The sequence below is a fragment of the Ornithorhynchus anatinus genome, unplaced genomic scaffold (assembly GCF_004115215.2).
Source record: "Ornithorhynchus anatinus isolate Pmale09 unplaced genomic scaffold, mOrnAna1.pri.v4 scaffold_233_arrow_ctg1, whole genome shotgun sequence".
Taxonomy (NCBI): Eukaryota; Metazoa; Chordata; class Mammalia; order Monotremata; family Ornithorhynchidae; genus Ornithorhynchus; species Ornithorhynchus anatinus.
In genome coordinates, this window is record NW_024396730.1 from 4,130 (window position 1) to 22,414 (window position 18,285).

At 43.3% G+C, this 18,285-nt stretch overlaps 1 protein-coding gene across 1 annotated transcript; it reads right to left on the bottom strand.

Moving 5' to 3' along the window:
- Positions 1-3,746: 3,746 nt before the first annotated feature.
- On the bottom strand, positions 3,747-4,712 carry LOC114808807 (vomeronasal type-1 receptor 4-like). Its single transcript, XM_029056686.1, has one exon. It carries the CDS (start codon positions 4,707-4,709, stop codon positions 3,747-3,749), a length of 963 nt encoding a protein of 320 aa, XP_028912519.1. The 5' UTR covers positions 4,710-4,712.
- Positions 4,713-18,285: the final 13,573 nt, after the last annotated feature.

Consider the following 18,285-nt stretch of genomic DNA (forward strand, 5'->3'; position numbering starts at 1 on the left):
GAACTGGTCAGTTTTTGTCATGGCTGTAAAGGAGGAGAAGGACACAATTTGGCAAATCCATCGATGGGTCAATGGTATTGATTGAGTGCTTTGTGTGTTGTCCTATAAATAGACAGGTGATCAAGTGATCTAAACCTTGATCAAAGATAATGGCAGAGACTCAGTTTTTATTGCATGAAAGAAGTGTCCCATGGAGTAGCTATGGTCAGAAACAACTGCGAAGGCAATTAAAGAAGACTGTGTGTACAGCACTGTACTAAGCACTTGAGAGAGTACAATATAACAGATTCGGTAGTCCATGTTCAGCTTCCCTTAAAGTCTAGAGGGAGAGGACGGACATTGATATAAATAAATTAATTATGGATAGGGACATAAATGCCAAAAAGATTATAGGTCAAAAGGGTGGAGAAAGACATTCCTGGTTGGGGAAACAGAGCTGATAAGTCATTAAGGTTGGGATGTCAAAGGAGGATATGGAAGAGGAAAAGTAGCAGGAGAAAAAAGAGAGGGGGACAAAGGAGAGAAGAAAGAGGAGAAAGAAGAATAGGGATAGGAGGAGGAGGAGGAACTCAAGAAGAGAAGGAGAAAAGTGAAAGGAAGAAAAGAATGAAGAGGAGGTGAAGGAACAGGAAGGTGACCAGGGAAAAATTTACATGTTCTCTACTCACCTTTCAATCAGTGGTACTAATTAAGCTCTTACTGGTATGCAGAGAACTGTAACTAACCTCTTTGGAGAGTAATATATAACAGAGTTGGTAGACACATTCGCTATTGAAGGAAGGCCAAATCCTACTGTGTCCCTTCAATCCCTTCCGTCTTTGCTCTCCTTTTCACGGATATGGTTACCTTCAGAGATGATTTGGAAAGCCTGTGAAGCTGATTTTCAGACTGGCTTGGGGACTTGGGAATCCTCAGACAATCTCTGTCTTGAGTATTCTCATTCCTGAGCTTTCTCTCTTTGGGGTGGCCAAAGCTGGGAAATGCTTTCCTGGAAAAACCACCAAGTTCTTGTTTCCAGCTTGGGACATCTGAGAGGAAGAGATGTGAGCAGAATGGCACTAGGTGGATCCTATCTGTCCAGGCGCCAACTGAACAATGGGAACATCCTTTCTCTCACTGAAGCTAAGAATCTGATCTCTCTGTCTCTGTCTCTGTCTCTCTAAGCACTGGCACTGGAGAATACAACTTTATAGAACTTCACTAGTGTCCCTAGAGTCATGGCTGCTAAGAGTGGAGAGCCATCCCTTGAGGGCAAATTAAAAGAGGGAAAGTCACAGACTTCAAAATCACTGCTATCCTTCTGGAGTGCAAGGGTACACTTAATTCATTTATTCATTCATTCAATCATATGTAGTGAGCACTTACTGTGTGCAAAGCACAGTACTGAGTGCTTGGGAAAGTACAGTATAACAATAAACAGACACATTTCCTGCCCACAACGAGCTTACAGTCTAGAATGGGAGACTGACATTGATATAAATGAATACAAAAAATGAATGTTTCAGATATTCACATAAGTGTCTTGGGGCTGGGAGGTGGGGAGCTGAATAGAGGGAGCAAGTCAGGGCGATGCAGAAGGGAGTGGGAGAAGAGGAGAGGAAGGATTCGTCAGAGAAGACTTCTTGGAGGAGATGTGACTTCAATAAGGCTTTGAAATGGGGAGGGAAAATTGTCTGTCTGATATGAGGAGGGAGGGGACTCCAGCCCAAAGGCAGGATGTGAGCAAGAGGTCGGTGGCAAGATAGACAAGATTGAAGTACAGTGAGAAGGTTAGCATTAGAGGAATGAAGTGTGCGGACTGAATTGTATTAGTAATAATAACAATAATCATATTTGCTGAGCACTTACTATGTGCCAGACACTGTACTAAGCGCTGGGGTACAAGCAACGAGTTGGGCACACTCCCTGTCCACTTGGGGCTCACAGTCTCAATGCCCCTCAAGCGCCCCATACAGTGGTCTGCACACAGCAAGCACTCAACGGATACGACTGAATGAAAGAATGAATGAATGAGCTAATGAGTAAAAAGAGATGTGAGTAAAATGCCAAGAGGCCGGCGTGGGAGATTAGAGAAAGAATTGTTCCTTTGTGGCTTCTGATCAATTGATCAATCAATCGTATTTATTGAGAGCTCACAGAGGGCAGAGCACTGTACTGAGCTCTCGGGAGAGTACAAAATAAACTCTGTAACAGAGTTGGAAAACACATTTGAGTCCAGGTAGGAGTGGGTAAGGTGATCGAGTCTTTTAAAACCAATGGTGAGGGGTTTTTGTTGGGTACACAAAATCCAATCATCTGTAAGTTGGATGCGAAACCAGAACATCCACTTTACTGACTGTGGTATTTTTCAAGCGCTTACTGTGTGCAAAGTACTGGGGGTAGATATAACATCATCAGGTCCCACGGTCTAAGAAGGAAGGAAAACAGATATTGAACCCCATTTTGCAGATGAGGGAACTGAGGCACAGAGAAGTTAAGTGACTTCCTGGCCTTGTGACCCTGGGCAAGGCACTTAGCTTCTCTGTGCCTCAATTTCCTCAAATGTAAAATGGGGATTCAACATCTCTTACTTAGACTGGGAGCCCCATGTGGGTCAGGGACTTAGGGAAAGCCCCTGTCCTGTTCATTAATACCCCAGGGAGACCTCTTCATTAGTCTTCTTCAAGACTCTCCAGTCTGAGTTAAACCCTCCTGGGACACAATCACTGGGTGTTCTGGGATGCTCCAAAAGGTGCCCTCTCCTCTGGGAGTATTTCCTGTCCCTGACCATCACCTGGGATGTGGAAACAAATCCCCAGTTCCAAAGTGAGGTCGGACGGGGAAATGAATGACTGTAGAAACAGTGCAATCTCATCCATGTTCCTGAAACATCGAGAATACAGTTATTGATGATTAATTATGGTATTTGTTAAGCACTTACTATGTGCCAAGCACTGTTCTAGATACAAGGTTATAAGTTTGAACACAGTCTCTGTCCCACATGGACTCAATTTAGATAGGAGGGTATAAGATTTAATTCCCATTTTACAGATGAGGAAACTGAGGCAAAGAGAAGTTAAGTGACATGCCCAAGGTCACACAGCAGACAAGCTAAGAACCTGGGTCTTCTGACTCCCAGTCGCAAGCACTTTCCACTAAGCTACATTGCTTCTCTAAGATAATCAGGTCCCCCATGGGGTTCACAATCTAAGGAGTAGGTAGAAAAATTATTGAATCCCTATTTTGCAGATGAGGGAAGTGAGGCACAACGAAGTTGAGTAAGAGCCTAATGGAATGGAAGGGCCAACTAGGGGCAGTATGCAAGTAGCTGGTAATAGCAACTATTTTCCAGGATAGTGCTCTGCACACAGTAAGTGCTCAATAAATACAATTGAATGAGTATTTCCCAGAGCACTGTACTAAGCACTTGGGAGAGAGAAGAAAACAGAGTTAGTAGCCCGGTTCACTGCCCACAAGAGGCTTACCGTCTAGAGGGGGAGACTGACATTAATAGAAATAGATGATTTATAATGTACAATTTATAGATACACACATAAGTGCTGTGAGGCCAAAGATGGGATGATATCTGTTGGAGTTAGGTCATACTATTTTAGTTACGAGAGATTCTAGCTGACCCTTCTCCCTCAAGAGTAGTCGGGGGGGGGGGGGGCGGGGGTGAATGGTCCCTGCAGAAAAAGGCTGTTCCCTGAATCTGCTCATTCCAATCGACTGGAGTCTTCATAGAGAACACTGGGGAGAGAACAGATTTAAGCCACAATATGTATATCCCCGGGAACGTCAGAAGAAGCAGGGCATTTCACTTTCTTGATGAGAGAGTGGGGCCTGGGAAAGCGGGGGTCCCTGCTGATCAGCACCAAGGGGGAGAGCGATGGAAAACACGTCGACAGGAAGGCCATCGTGCTCTGCACCTCACGCTCATATCCCTTCACAAAACTTAAATAAATATTCATAAAACTGTCCAGCCAATAGAAGCAAACAAAGCAGGTGACGAGCAGCAGGATGGTGTTAATAGCTCTGGTCTCCGTGGAGGATTTTGGGGAGCGGCTGGTGCTGTGGATGTGCTGGACTTGTCGGTGGTGTCGGTGTAACACGATCACCATGTAGCCACTGGCCCAGCTCATGAGACACACCAAGATGACATCTCCAAAAGTTGTGGTAATTAGAGTTAGAGCCATAAACTCATTACTCTTTGGCATCGCAGAACAGTATTTTGAAATGTACATGTGTTCCATCATTGTGATATTTTTGGTGGCTTGGGCAGATTTGATTAAAATGATATAGATCACCAAGTTGAGGAACCAGAAGATGAAGAAAGAAGGAAGGATGTAATGGGGGGCTCTGGGCTTCACCTGGGACCACCATGAGGTGCTGGGACTGATAGTGATGGCCTGGAACACACTCAGGTGACAGGTGGTACAGATAGATAGGCCTCGGGCCACTCTCCTGATGTACAATACGACCTTGCACCCAGCGTCATCCAGGATATTCTTCATCCCCAAGGCCACCATTGTCTCTGGAATGCCCCGTGTGAGAAGGGTCATGGTGTTGGCTATGGTCAGGTGGGTGAGGATCAGGTCCGTGGGCTTCTTCTGCTGGGGTTGAGCCATAAAGATGTGGACGTACAACAAGAACATAGCTGAGTTCCCCAGCACGCCGACCACAGTCTGAGAGAAGAAGGAAATTCCCAATATCAGGTCACTCGAAAACATCACCTTGATGTTTTCAGAATGGTAGAATCCCGAGAATCCTATATAAAAGCAGATGAGTTCATCAACGAAGAGTCCTCAAAATGCAGAACTTGAGAAACACAGAACAAGAGTCAATCTAGAAATTTCCCATGATGCCAAGTTCATTCATTCATTCATTCATTCATTCAGTAGTATTTAGCTCTCAGTAGGACTTTGAAGAGGGGAAGAGAGTTAGTTTGACGTGATGAGGAGGGCATTCCAGGACAGCGGTAGGATGGGGGCCATGGGTCGATGGCGGGATAGGCGTGAACGGGAGACAGTAAGAAGGTGAGTGGCAGAGGAGCGGCAGAGGAGACAGAGAATGAACAGCCAGAAAGATAAGAGGGGAACCAGGAGAGGACAGAGTCCATGAAGCCAAGGTGAGATAAGGTGTGGAGGAGAGGGGGATGGTTTACAGTGTCAAAGGCAGCTTAGAGGTCGAGGAGGATTAGGATAGAGTAGGGACCATTGGATTTGGCAAGAAGGAGGTCATAGGTGACCTTTGAGAGAGCAGTCTCGGTAGAGTGGAGGGGACGGAAGCCAGATTGGAAGGGGTCCAGGAGAGAGTTGGAGTTGAGGAATTCAAGGCAGCGAGTGTAGATGATTCATTCTAGGAGTTTGGCAAGGAAGGGTAGGAGGGAGATAGGATGATAACTGGAAGGGGAAGAGGGGTCGAGAGAGGGTTTTTTTAGGATGGAGAAGATTTGGGCACGTTTGAAGGCAGAGGGGAAGAAGCCATTGGAGAGTGAGTGGTTAAACATAAAAGGTAAGGAGGGGAGGAGGGAAGGGGTGATAGTTTTTATAAGATGAGCAGGAATGGGGTTTGAAGTACAGATGGAGGGGGTGGCACTTGTGAAGAGGGAGGAGATCTCCTCTGAGGATACTGCAGGGAAAGATGGGAACGTAGGGAGAGGGTTGGGAGCAGGAGGGATGGAGAAGGGAGAGGGGTGACTTTGGGGACCTCAGGCCTGATAGTGTTAATTTTCGGGGATGAAGCAGGTGGCCAGATCGTTGGGAGTGATGGATGGGGGAGTGGGAGGAACAGGGGCCCGAGGAGAGAGTTAAAAGTCTGGAACAATTGGCGGGCGTGACGGGCATAGGCATCAATGAGGGAAGAAAAGTAGTTTTGCCTGGCAGAGGAGAGGGCAGAGTTAAGGCAGGAAAGGATAAATTTGAAGTGAATAAGGTTGGCTTGGTGCCTAAACCTTCGCTAGCAGCGCTCCCATTGGCCCTTGCTCCATCCCAGGAAGGACTCAAACCAGTAGCAGCAGTGTGAACCCTCCACCACTCTCCCCTTTTAACAATAATAACAATCATAATAATAGTAGTACTCGTTAAGTGCATAGAGTATGCCAAGCTCTATTGTAAGCACTTGGGTCTATATCAGGTTAGCTGCAGTCCCTGACCCACATGGGGCTCACACTCTAAGCAGAAGGGAAAACAGGTATCGTATCTCCATTTTAAAGAGGAGGAAACTGAGATGCAGAGAAGCTAAATGATTTGTCCAAGGTCACACAGCCAGAAAGGGGAGGAGCCAGGATTAGAACTCAGAGTCTCTGAGTCTCAAGCCTGAGCTCTATCCACTGACCTCCGGGGCCCAATTGGACAGGAGAGAGGCCATCCCATTACCATGCCAGCATCTCCTATGCTACTTCAGGAAAAACTCAAACAGTGTCAGCACCCCCTCTCCTCTTTTAGAACCTTGAAAGAGTGACTGCCATAGTCACCACTCTGACTTCTAGGTCTCTTGTTGAGAAGCAGTGCACCTTAGTCAATAGAGCATGGGCTTGCAAGTCAGAAGGACCTCGATCCTAACCCTGACTCTGCCACGTGTATGCTCTACGACCTTGGGCAAGTCATTTTAACTTCTCTGGTCCTCCCCATCTGTAAAATTGGGATTAAGAGTGTGAGCCCCATGTGGGACAGGGACTGTGCCCACCCGGAATGCACCAACCTCAGTGCTTAGAACAGTGCTTGGCACATAATAAACACTTAACAGTACATAATTATCATTATTAGTAGAACACACACCTGAGAGTCAGAAGGAACTGGGATCTAATTCCAGCTCTGCCACTTGTCTGCTGTGTAACCTTGGGCAAGTCACTCCACTTCTGCAGGGCTCATTTACCGCATCTGTAAAGTGGGAATTGAGACTGGGAGCCCCCTGTGGGACAGGGACTTTGTCCAACCTTGTTAACTTGTACTGCCATACTGGCATACTCACAACTCTGACTTCTAGGACTGTCGATGAGTAGCAGTGCGCCTTAGTCGATAGACCATGGTCTTGCAAGTCAGAAGGACCTGGATCCTAACCCCGGTTCTGCCACGTGTTGCTGTGTGACCTTGGGCAAGTCATTTTAACTTGTCTGGGCCTCCCCATCTGTGAAATGGGGATTAAGAGTGTGAGCCCCATGTGGGACAGGGACTGGATCCACCCAGATTAACTTGCACCTACCTCAGTGCTTAGAACAGAGCTTGGCACATAGTAAACACTTAACAGGTACCATAATCTTCGTTATTTTTAGAACACGGACCTGAGAGTCAGAAGGACCTGGGATCTAATTCCAGCTCTGCCACCTGTCTGCTATGTAACCTTGGGCAAGTCACTCCACTTCTGCAGGCCTCAATTACCGCATCTGTAAAATGTGGATTGAGACTGGAAGCCCCATGTGGGACAGGGACTGTGCCCAACCTTGTTAACTTGTATCTACCCCAGTGCTTAGAATAAGGCCTGGCACATAGTAAGCACTTTACAAACATCATTAAAAAAAAAACCCTTGAGGAGACTGTAATCTTGCCGCTCCTTCTGTGTTCATCATCATCTTTGCCTCTTATATTTTTACTCATCTTTCTGTATCTTTGTCATCCATTCCCTTATTCTTAGATTGTGAACTCCTTAGGGGACATGGTTTGGGCCTAAAACTCCGCAGTTCCTTTCTTTCCCAACAGTTAGCATAGTACTTTCAATAGTAAGTGCTTAAATAAGTATTATTGTGACTATTGAGAGAAACATCTATTGCCAATGGCTTTGGGGGATTGCAATACCTCATGTTAGGTCAGTGGGGATACACTCTACTCATTCTTTCTCAAGCCCCTGTGTTGGACTGTCTTTTCCCAACAGGCTTAGCAAATTCCCGTGACTGGAGGCAGTTGGACAGAACTTGTACTGATAGAGTCTGAAATTACATTAATCAATCAATAATCTTCATTGAGCACTATCTGTATGCGGAGTAATGTATTCTTGGGAGGGTACAGCACAACACGTCCTGGGAGTCAGAAGGTAGTGGGTTCTAATCCCAGTTCCACCACTTGTCTTCTGTGTAACCTTGGGCAAGTCACTTCATTTTTTCTGTGCCTAAATTACCTCATCTGTAAAATGTGGATTGAGTCTGTGAGCCCCACATGGAACAGGGATTGTGTCCAACCTGATTTGCTTCTATCCACCCCAGGGCTTAGTACTGTGTCTGGCACATAGTAAGCACTTAAGAAATACCACAGTTATTATTATTATTACTATTATTAACAGAGTTCATACCAGTAATAAACTGCAGGCTGTAGGGGTTTGGTATTTTTTGGGGGGGGGGCGGATTTATTAAGCACTTATTATGTGTCAAGCACCACTCTAAGTACTTGGATAGATACAAGTTAATCAGGTCGGTCACAGTCCCTGTCCCATATGGGGCCACCCAGGCCAAGTAGGAGTGAGGACAGGTATTCAACCCCCATTTTCTGGATGAGACAACTGAGGCAATGAGCAGTTTAATGACTTTCCCAAGGTCACACAGCATACAAAAGGGGCTGAGCTGGGATGAGAACTCAGATCATCTGACGCCCAGGCCCAGGTTCTTTCCACTAAGCTGTGCTGCTTCTAGTTTGGGAAGAGAAGATATCTACCAACTCTGTTGTATTGTACTTGCCCAAGCATTCAGTATAGTGCTCTGCACAAAGTAAGCACTCAATAAATACTATTGATTGATAGTAATAGTACTTATTAAGGGCTTTCTTTTTGCAGAGCACTGTGACTGAACTGTTTTGCCAAAAAACAAAAGAAAAAGTGAGAGAAGGACAAAAGTAGGAGAGAGAAGGGAACTAGAGGAGATTGAAGGAAAAGAGACAGGAATAAGAGAGAAAGAAAATAATGTGAAAGGAAGAGAGAAAGAAGAAAAGTTACCGATTTGTACATTCCAAGCGCTTAATACAGTGCTCTGCACATAGTAAGTGCTCAATAAATACTATTGAATGAATGAAGAAAAGAAGAGAGAGGAAAAAAATGGGCTTCTTAAAGGGAGAGAGGTGGGATGAGAGATTGGAATCAAGAGTATTTATTGAGTCCATAATGTGTAGAGTGCTCTGTCTTAAGTACTTGTAGATCACACGGGAATCCATTGTTTTCCTTTTGGTAGAAAATTTAAAATAAAAATGCAAAGCAGCATGGCCTAGTCGTTAGAGCATGGGCCTGGGTGTCAGAGGACCTGAGTTCTCACCCTGGCTCTGCTACTTGTCTGTTGTGTGATTTTGGGCAAGTCATTTCACTTGTCTGTGCCTCAGTCACCTCATCTGTGAAATGGGGATTAAGACTGTGAGCCCCTTGTGAGACAGGGATCATGTCTAACCCAGTGCTTAGTACAATGCCTGGCACAGAGTACGTGCTGAACAAATACCATTAAAAAAATTAAAACATGAAAAGATGAAAAAAAGCTGGAGAAGGTGTGTGACGTAGGGAAGATTAGCAGACTGGAGAGAATGCGCAAAATTTGGGTACATAAGAATTACAGTTATAAAAACAGAAAAGCAGAATGTATGCATTAGTAACTGTAAGGAAACTGAGAAAGGAAGGGGAAGAGGCAAACAGAGTAACAGAATCAAAGAGAAAAAGCGAGGAATAGCGAAACAGGGAAAGTGAATGGTCTGGAGGACTTAGGTTCTTATCCCGCCTTCGCCACTTGTCTGCTGTGTGACCTTGGGGAAGTGACTTAACCTCTCTGAGCCTCAGTTACCTTCTCTATAAAATGGAGATTCAATACCTGATCTCCTGCCTACTTAGACTGAGACAGGGACTGTGTCCAATCTGATAAACTTGTATCTACCCCAGTGCTTAGAACAGAACAATGCTTGACACATATATAAGCACTTAACAATTACCGAAAAAAAAAGAACGAGGGAAAAAGGAATAGAAAAATAAGAAAATAAAAAGAGATAGACCATCGAGAAGAGACAGTGAAACTGATAGAATGGGAGGAACTAAGAGAAAATAAATGGGGGTGGGAGGAGAGAGAGAGTAAGGGTGCAGAAAAGAGAAATGAAAGAAGGCCATAAAGAGACTTGAAAGAGAGAGAGAGGACAGTAGGGATTATGGAATTCTAATGAAGCAGACAAAATGATAAAAAGTGATGCTAGAAGCACAGGACAGAGGGAAGGGAAATGAATAAGGAACAGAGATGAAACCCAAAGAAAGGAGAAAGGAAAGAGAGAAGCAGAAGAGAGGAAAGATAGTAGGAGAAAGTTGTATGAGAAATGAGGGAAAGATAAAGGCGATGGGGAAATCTGCTTTACTCCCCAGTGCTGAACCTGTTGGAAAAACCCACATCCTTGAGGCTACCCAAGTTGTAACCTTCTCCAGTAGAAGAATCTCTGACCAACACCCAACAGATTTAGGTATACATCTCAGCTCAGTTTTCTTGGGCCAGTGACTAACCTTCTCTGTCAACTGTAAAAATCACTGCTCCTCCCTTATATACAGGGGAAAAAAATCAGATTTTATATGTGAAACTCCTTTGAGTTCCTAAGATTAAAGGAGTCCTAGAACTGTAAGGTACTACTTGATTATACATTTCAGCCTTGATATAGAAATAGTCATGTTACTTAGACTGTGAGTTCCATGTGGAGAAATAGTCAATCAATAGTATTTGTCAGTCAATCACATTTATTGAGCACTTACTGTGTGCAGAATGGTGCACTAAACACTTGGGAGAGTACACTATAATGATATAATAGACACATTCCCTGCCCACAATAAGCTTACAGTCTAGAAGGGGAGCCAGATATTAATATAAATAAATCCCAGTCACATTATTTAGACTGTGAGTCCCATGTGGGACAGGGATTGTATTCAACCCGATTTAACTTGCTTCTACCTCAGTGCTTAGGACAGTGTTTGGCACACAGTAAGCACTCAACAAGTAAAGTAAATATTATTATTGAGCTTCTGTTGTCATGTCAGTGTCACACACCATCAATGACTTGGTTCTTCAGAAAGAAGAGGATATGGGAGGAGGAGAAGGAGATGTACTTCATCAGGAGAAGAGGAGAAATAATTGGGTTATATGTCAATGGGCAATTTCTAGCCAATGCATCAAAGCTGAGAAGTCTGTGAAACATTTCATTTTTTAGGCTTCTCCCTCTGCCTGGTTCCTTAGGACAAGCCACAGGAGGCAGCAAGGCTCAGGGAAATTGGAGAGAGAGGTGCAGGGATAGCAACTCCTCCTAGAATTTTATCACCCTGCCCCAGGACCCAGAGTCCATGAGCCCAGACTCTGTCCCACATCCACCCAGCTATAAAGCCGAGATATAAGAAGACACTCACTACTTAGAGAAGCAATGAGGCCAGCTGCCAAGAACATGGGCCCGGCAGTCAGAGGACCTGGGGTCTAATCCTGGCTCTGCCAACTGCTTGCTGTGTGCCCTTGGACAAGTCACTTAACTTCTCTGAACCTCAGCTTCCTCAACTGTAAAATGGGGATTAAATCCTACTCCTTCCTATTTAGACTATGAGCCCCATGTGTGACAAGGACTGTGTCCAACCTGATAAAACTTGTATCTAACCCAGCACCTTCGAACAGTTTTTGACACACAGTAAACTCTTAACACATACAAGGAAAAAGCAAAAAACCCTCACCTGTGCTGATCTGTACCACTGCTGGGCTGCAGAGTGAAGCACTTGATCCTTCCCAATCTGGAGGAGCTGACAGGACAGGAGTTATAGGGAGGAGGGAGTGTGATCTCATCTTCCCTGGGGCTGTGTTTACTGTGTCACTTGCTGTGGCCATGACACATCAGTAAGGGAAGTCTGAGATGTCCCCATTGGAGGAGCCACCTGGCTTCCCCACTGCCAATCCACCTCCAAATCAGGAACCAGTGATGATTTAATGAATTAAATGAGCAATCAATGAATAAAATCTGGTTGATATTGCTGCCACATTACTTCATGGGGAAGAAATTATTTCCTCTTCTCCCTTGACATTCTACCTTCCACTGAGCATAAGTTTCTGGGAAATCCCACATTGTAACACAAATAAGGAAATGCTGAAACCAAATTACCATATTCATTAAGCAATCCCTATGTGCTGAGGAAGAGAAAAGATTCAGAGATAGGACACATTTCCTGACCCTAATGGGGCTCACAATCTATCCTGCATTTTACAGGTGAGGAAACTGAGGCTCAGAGAGGTTGTTTGACTTATCTAAGGTCACATAGTATGCCACTGGTGGGGCTGGGGTTTGAATCCTGGGATTCTGCCTCACAAACTAATTCTTTTCCAGCTACAGAGGCTGTACATCTCAATTTCAAGACCACAAGCCTTTTTAAACCATGATATAGAAAAGCCACACTGAGAAGCAGAGTGGCCTAGTGGATAGAGCACGGGCCTGGGAGTTAGAGGGACCTGGGTTCTAATCCTAGTCCCACCACTTGTTTTCTCTGTGACGTTGAGCAAGTTACGTCACTTCTGTGGCACTCTGTGCCTCAGTTCCCTCATTTGTAAAATGGGGATTAAGATGGTGAGCCCCATGTGGGACATGGACTGTGTCCAACCCAATTAGCTTGTATCTACTCCAGTGCTTAGTACAAGCCAGTGAAATTAGGGTGAGGTTAAAGTTCTCCTGTCTGCGAATTAAGTATAAAGTCGCATATCAATCAATGGTATTTATTGAGCACTTTCCAAGCTCTTCGGAAAATACAATAGAGCAGAGTTTGTTGACATGACCCTGCAGTCTACATTATTACACATAATGATTACTTTGACACTCCTGGTCAACTAGGAGAACCAATCACAACATTGGATGATCTTGTTGAAAGTAAATGCCTGAAGACCAAAAAGTTAAGTTTCCCTAGATCACCCAGCAGGCTACTGACAGAGCTGTGACTAGAGTCTGTATTTTTTGGTCTTCTGGTCTCACAAGCTCAGGATCAGGTATCAGGAGATCCCCGTTCTAGTCCCTGTTCAGTCATTTGTCTGCTGTGTGACCTTGGGTAAGTCACTTAACCTCTCTGTGCCTCAAGTTCATCATCCATATGCAAAATGGAGATAAGATACCTGCTCTTCTCCCCTCTTAAGCTATGAACCTCATGTCGGGCAGGAACTGAGTTTGATCTGATTACCTCCTATCTACCACAACACATAGCACTTCAATTATTCAGTCAATGGTATTTACCTATTTACCTAGCACTTACTGTGTGCAGAACACTGTACTAAGCCCTTGGAAAAGTACAATTTAACAGAGATGGTAAACACTTCCCTGCCCACAATGAGCTTACAGTCCAGAGGATGACTTGCAAGTTCTCTCTGGAGACTCCTGCTTCTCACATAGATGAACTGTCCAAAGTTTCATCCTTAACCCCATTACCTCTCTCTTCCATATGAAGGAAGGACCAAGGATGCCAAGACTCTTCCTTAGAAAGGCAGTGTGGTCTAGCGGAATGGAAACTGCCTCTGGGAACCATGGGTTCTGCCTCTACCACTTGATGGCTTTGTGATCTTGGGTAAATCACTTATTGTCTCAGACCCTCAGTTCCCTCATCTGTAAAATGGGGATAAGATACCTCTTCACCCTCCCCCTTAGAGTGTGAGCCCCATGACAGACATGGACTGTGTCTGATCTGATTATTTTTACCCCTGCACTCAATACAGTGCTTGAAACATAGTAAAATGCTTAACTAGTAAAATGCCAGCATTTTTATTGTTAATTAATACCAATATATCATTATTATCGAGGAAAATTATGAGAGAGAAGTCCACATAGGTGAAAAACAGAGGATATGATGGGAGGGGGAGAAACAGTGGACTTTACCACATAGAGAAGCAGCATGGCTTACTGGAAAAAGAAAGGGCCTGGGAGGCAGAGCTCTCCCTGTTCTCCCACTTACCTGCTGTGTAACTTTGGGCAAGTCACTTAACTTCTCCATGCCTCAGTTCTCTTATCTGCAAAATGGAGATTCAAAATCTGCTCTTCCTCCTACTTAGACTGTTAGCCCCATGTGGGTCCTGATTATCTTGTATCTATCCCAGTGTTTAGTACAGTGTTTGGCAAATAGTAAACCTTAAACAAATACTACAATTATAATTATATTCTAGGAGCACTTGTTTCCATGGACCAAGAGTGGAAAATCCCTGGAAGAGATGGACTGTTCCTCAAAGACTTCTAATTCCTTTAGACTAGAACATTTTCAGGAAGAATGATGATGATAATCATGATAATGGTATTTGTTAAGTGCTTACTATGTGCCAAGCACTGTACTAAACACTGGGATAGGTACAAGATAGGTTATACATAGTCTCTGTCTCACATGGAGTTCCCAGTCCAAGAGCAAGGGAGAACAGGCATTGATGAGGAAAGAAAAAGGTGGGTTGGTGACATGGGATCCTTTAGTCACCCCAACCTCAGCCCCACAGCACTTATGTCCTCAGCCCCATAGCACTTTGTATTAATGTCTGTCTCCCCTCTAGACTGTAAGCTTGTTGTGAGCAAAGAATATGTCTACCAACTCTAATATATTGTACTCTTTCATGTACTTAGTACAGTTTGCTGCATGCATCATCATCTATGGAATTTACTGAGTGCTTATTGTGAATAAAGCACTTGAGAGAGTCCAATGCAACAGAGTTGGTAGACACATTCCCTGTTTGCAGTGAGCTTACTCTACACATAGCATGTGCTCGCTAAATACGATTGATCGATAGATTGATCCAAAGGAAGAGAGGTCCCTTTCTAATTCTCCAGGATACTTTGGGGTCTGTGGATTCAAGGATCTCTGCTGATCAGCATCCACAGACATAAGAAGGAGTAACAAGCTGACAGAAAATTTGTGGCACTCTGCATCTGGGGGTCATATCCCTTCACGAAACCCAGCAAAAGCAAACATAGCGACTGATGAGAAGCAAGATGGTGTCAATGGCTGTGGTCTCCATGGAGGATTTCAGGGGGCAACTGATACTGTGGTTATGCTGCATTTGTTTGTGGTGTTGGTGTAAAACTGTCACCATGTAGCCGCCAACCCAGGTCATGATTCATTCATTCATTCAATTGTATTTATTGAGTGGTTACAGTGTGCAGAGCACTGTACTAAGCACTTGGAAAGTACAATTCGACAACAAATAGAGACAATCCCTACCCAACAGGCTCCCAGTCTAGAAGAGTGAAAATGCTCAGTTGAACAAATTTCAGTGTTTTCCTGTGGACAAACGCATGTTGACTTGAAATATGAATCTATTCCAGAGAACAGACATTGTGGAAAAACAAAAATGAATCAGCAAAGCAGTCGCTCTCCTACCATTTTCCAGATAGTAGGTGATCTTGCTGTTCTCCTTTCTGTGGAAAAAGATGCATTAATTTTCTACAAGGTTGTTTGTTTCTGTCCATGCCACATTTTAAATTGTGGAAAGTAGGGGAAAAGACACATCTAACTGTGAAGGAGTGGTCATGGTATCCCACTTGGTGAGTTGGCATGAAACATAATTATGGGCACCAAAGTCCACTTTGCTATATTACACTTTTTAAGGATATTTAAGTCCTTACAATGGGCCAGGCACTATATTAAGCACTGAGGTAGATACAAAGTAGTCAGGTTGGACGCAGTCTTTGTCCCACTTGCAACTCACAGTCTGAAACCCCACTTTACAGAGGAGGTAACTGAGGCACAGAGAAGTTATGTGACTTGCCCAGGTTCACACAGCTGAGCAGGGATTAGAACTCATGTCCTCTGGCTGTCAGGCCCGAGCTCTTTCCACTAGGTCATGCTGCTATGCTTACGGTTTAAATACAATTTATGTTAGTGGGGGAAGATGAAAAAAATATTTAGGATTTGTAGCTGAAACAGTCCAGTTGTTAGCCAAATACTGCTAGCAGAAATTTTGTAGAAAGGAAAAATGTTCATGAAATATATAATAATTGTGGTATATAAATGTTTACTATGTGTCAAGCACTGTCCTGAGCCTGAGGTAAATACCAGGTAAACAGATTCAGATGTTGAGCTTCCATGTCAGGCAGGGTCTAGGTTGGAGGGAGAGAATCCTCCCCAGTTTGTACAATCCCCAGTTTGTAGATGAGGCACAAGGAAGTGAAATGACTTGGCCTCAATTATACAAAAGACAAATGGTGGAGTTGGGATTAGAACCCAGAGAAGCAGTATGGCTTAGTGGAAAAATCCCGGGCTTGGAAGTCAGAGGATGAGGGTTCTAATCCCTGTTCTGCCACTTGTCTGCTGTATGACCTTGGGCAAGTCACTCAACTACTCTTTGCCTTTGGTTAACACATCCGTAAAATGGGTATTAAAAAATTTGAGCCTCCCGTGGGACAACCTGATTACCCTATATCTATCCCAGTGCTTATAACAGTGCTTGGAACATAGTAAACATTTAACAAATACCATAATTATTATTATTAACCCAAGTTTTCTGACCTCTGAAGCCCATATGCTCGTTCCACCAGGCCATGCTGCTTCCATTACAAAAGTCCATTAGACTGTAAGGTCCTGGAAGTCAGGGACCACAACTCTATAGGGGGACAGAACAATGCAACGAAGTTGGCAGACACGTTCCCTGTCCACAATTCTAGAGGGGGAGACAGATATTAATATAAATAATTGACTTGTAACTATCCCAGCACTTAGAACAACTTTTGACACATAGTAAGTGCTTAATGAGTACCACAAAACAAAGAAATTTAAAGATAGATACATAAGGTACATTTGTGGGGTGGGGTGAATTTCAAATGTGAATATCAATGAAGAAGTTAAGTGACCTTCTTAAGGTCTCACAGCAGAGAAGTGATGGAGCTGGGATTAGAACCCAGGTCCTCTATCAGGCTCTCTACTTGAATTACTAATTACTCCATTCTACTGCGATTGCTTCAGATAGAACATAAATCAAAATTAGACTTGCTTCAAGAAAACCAGATAAAGGAAATAAAAAGATCAGTACAAGTGGATGTCTTCTTTTCAGCTGTAAAAATTAGAATTACTTTTAGTGTTGACTTTGTGTATTTTTAAATTTCATGAAAGAGAATGATACTTGATATTTGGTTTAGAACTTGACTTCTCTGAAACTAAGAAAGCTGTTTTTGCCAGCAATAGACTTGCAGCCTGATTTCTTTGATTTGGAAAGCAAAACAGAGCCAATATCTGCCTGGTATTTAATTAGGTCCACTAATAAAAGAGTGGACCTACTCTCCCCTTCTTAAATTGGGAGCCCCTTGTGGTACAGGGACTGTATCCAACCTGATTATCTTTTATCTACCCCCATACTTGGTATATAGTAGGTACCATAATAAATAATTTTAAAAAATAGTTAGGATTCTTAACATTTTTAAAAGAATTTACTTAGAACTTATATTTTGTTGAGAATTTTTTTGCCAGCCATGCTTTGACCTTGGAAACATTATGTGAGAGAACCATATGGAGGTGAAGCAAAGAGGGGAAATTTTTCCTAAATCTGAATGATAGTTGGAAACAATCCCCTCACCCCTTTCTAAACCAGAAATGTGAATTGTGTTCAAGTCATCTGATTTTGATTCATAGCTATTTAAGAGGATTGTGAATAATCCACATTTTAATAGATTTCTTGGTTATTGTTGGTTTGATCATTTGGGTCACTTTTGTATTTGGTAATTCAGAATGGAGATGTCCCTAGGGAGAAATTGGTTTGGATGCCACTTATCCCATTATATTCAATCTTGGTGTCCTCCCAGGCAAACACCGAAAACTGTATCTATAGACATCTAGAAGATGAAGCAGACTCTTCTAGGAGACTGAAATCATAGCCCTTGGGGCAAAAAAAGAATCAGCCCTCCTTAAAGATGAAAATCTTGAGTTGAAAGAGAAAATGGAAATGTCTCTTTAACATGTTTTGTTTGGAATACATTAAGGTTAGATGAGCATACATAATGTTCTTCTCTCTATATAACAGTGTTCTTATAGAAAGAACTCTCAAGTAGAGATGAACATGTGGAAACGGATCTTCAGGTATAACAAAGTCATTTGGCAGTAGGTAAAGTCAGCTGCAATAAAATGCAAGCTGAGTTACAGTTTGTTTTTACTGAAAACTCTAAATTAACTTCTTTCATGGATGGCGAGGTTCCTAAAGGTGCTTTCTATAACTAAACTTCTCTCACACGTTCTGTTTTTATCTTGTTCATCTTTTGGTCAACTCTTCTTTCTGTGAAATACTGTGGGGTGTTAAATAACTTCCTTTCAACTGTCAACTTTTAAGTTTTTAAAGTGTAGTTGATGTTGAATTAGGCTTATGTTTCCTCGAGTTTCAAATGCCAAATATTTTTAAATGCGACC

Coding starts and splice junctions, on each gene's coding strand:
- LOC114808807 (XM_029056686.1), bottom strand. CDS start 4,709: ATGTTTTCGAGTGACCTGATATTGGGAATTTCCTTCTTCTCTCAGACT.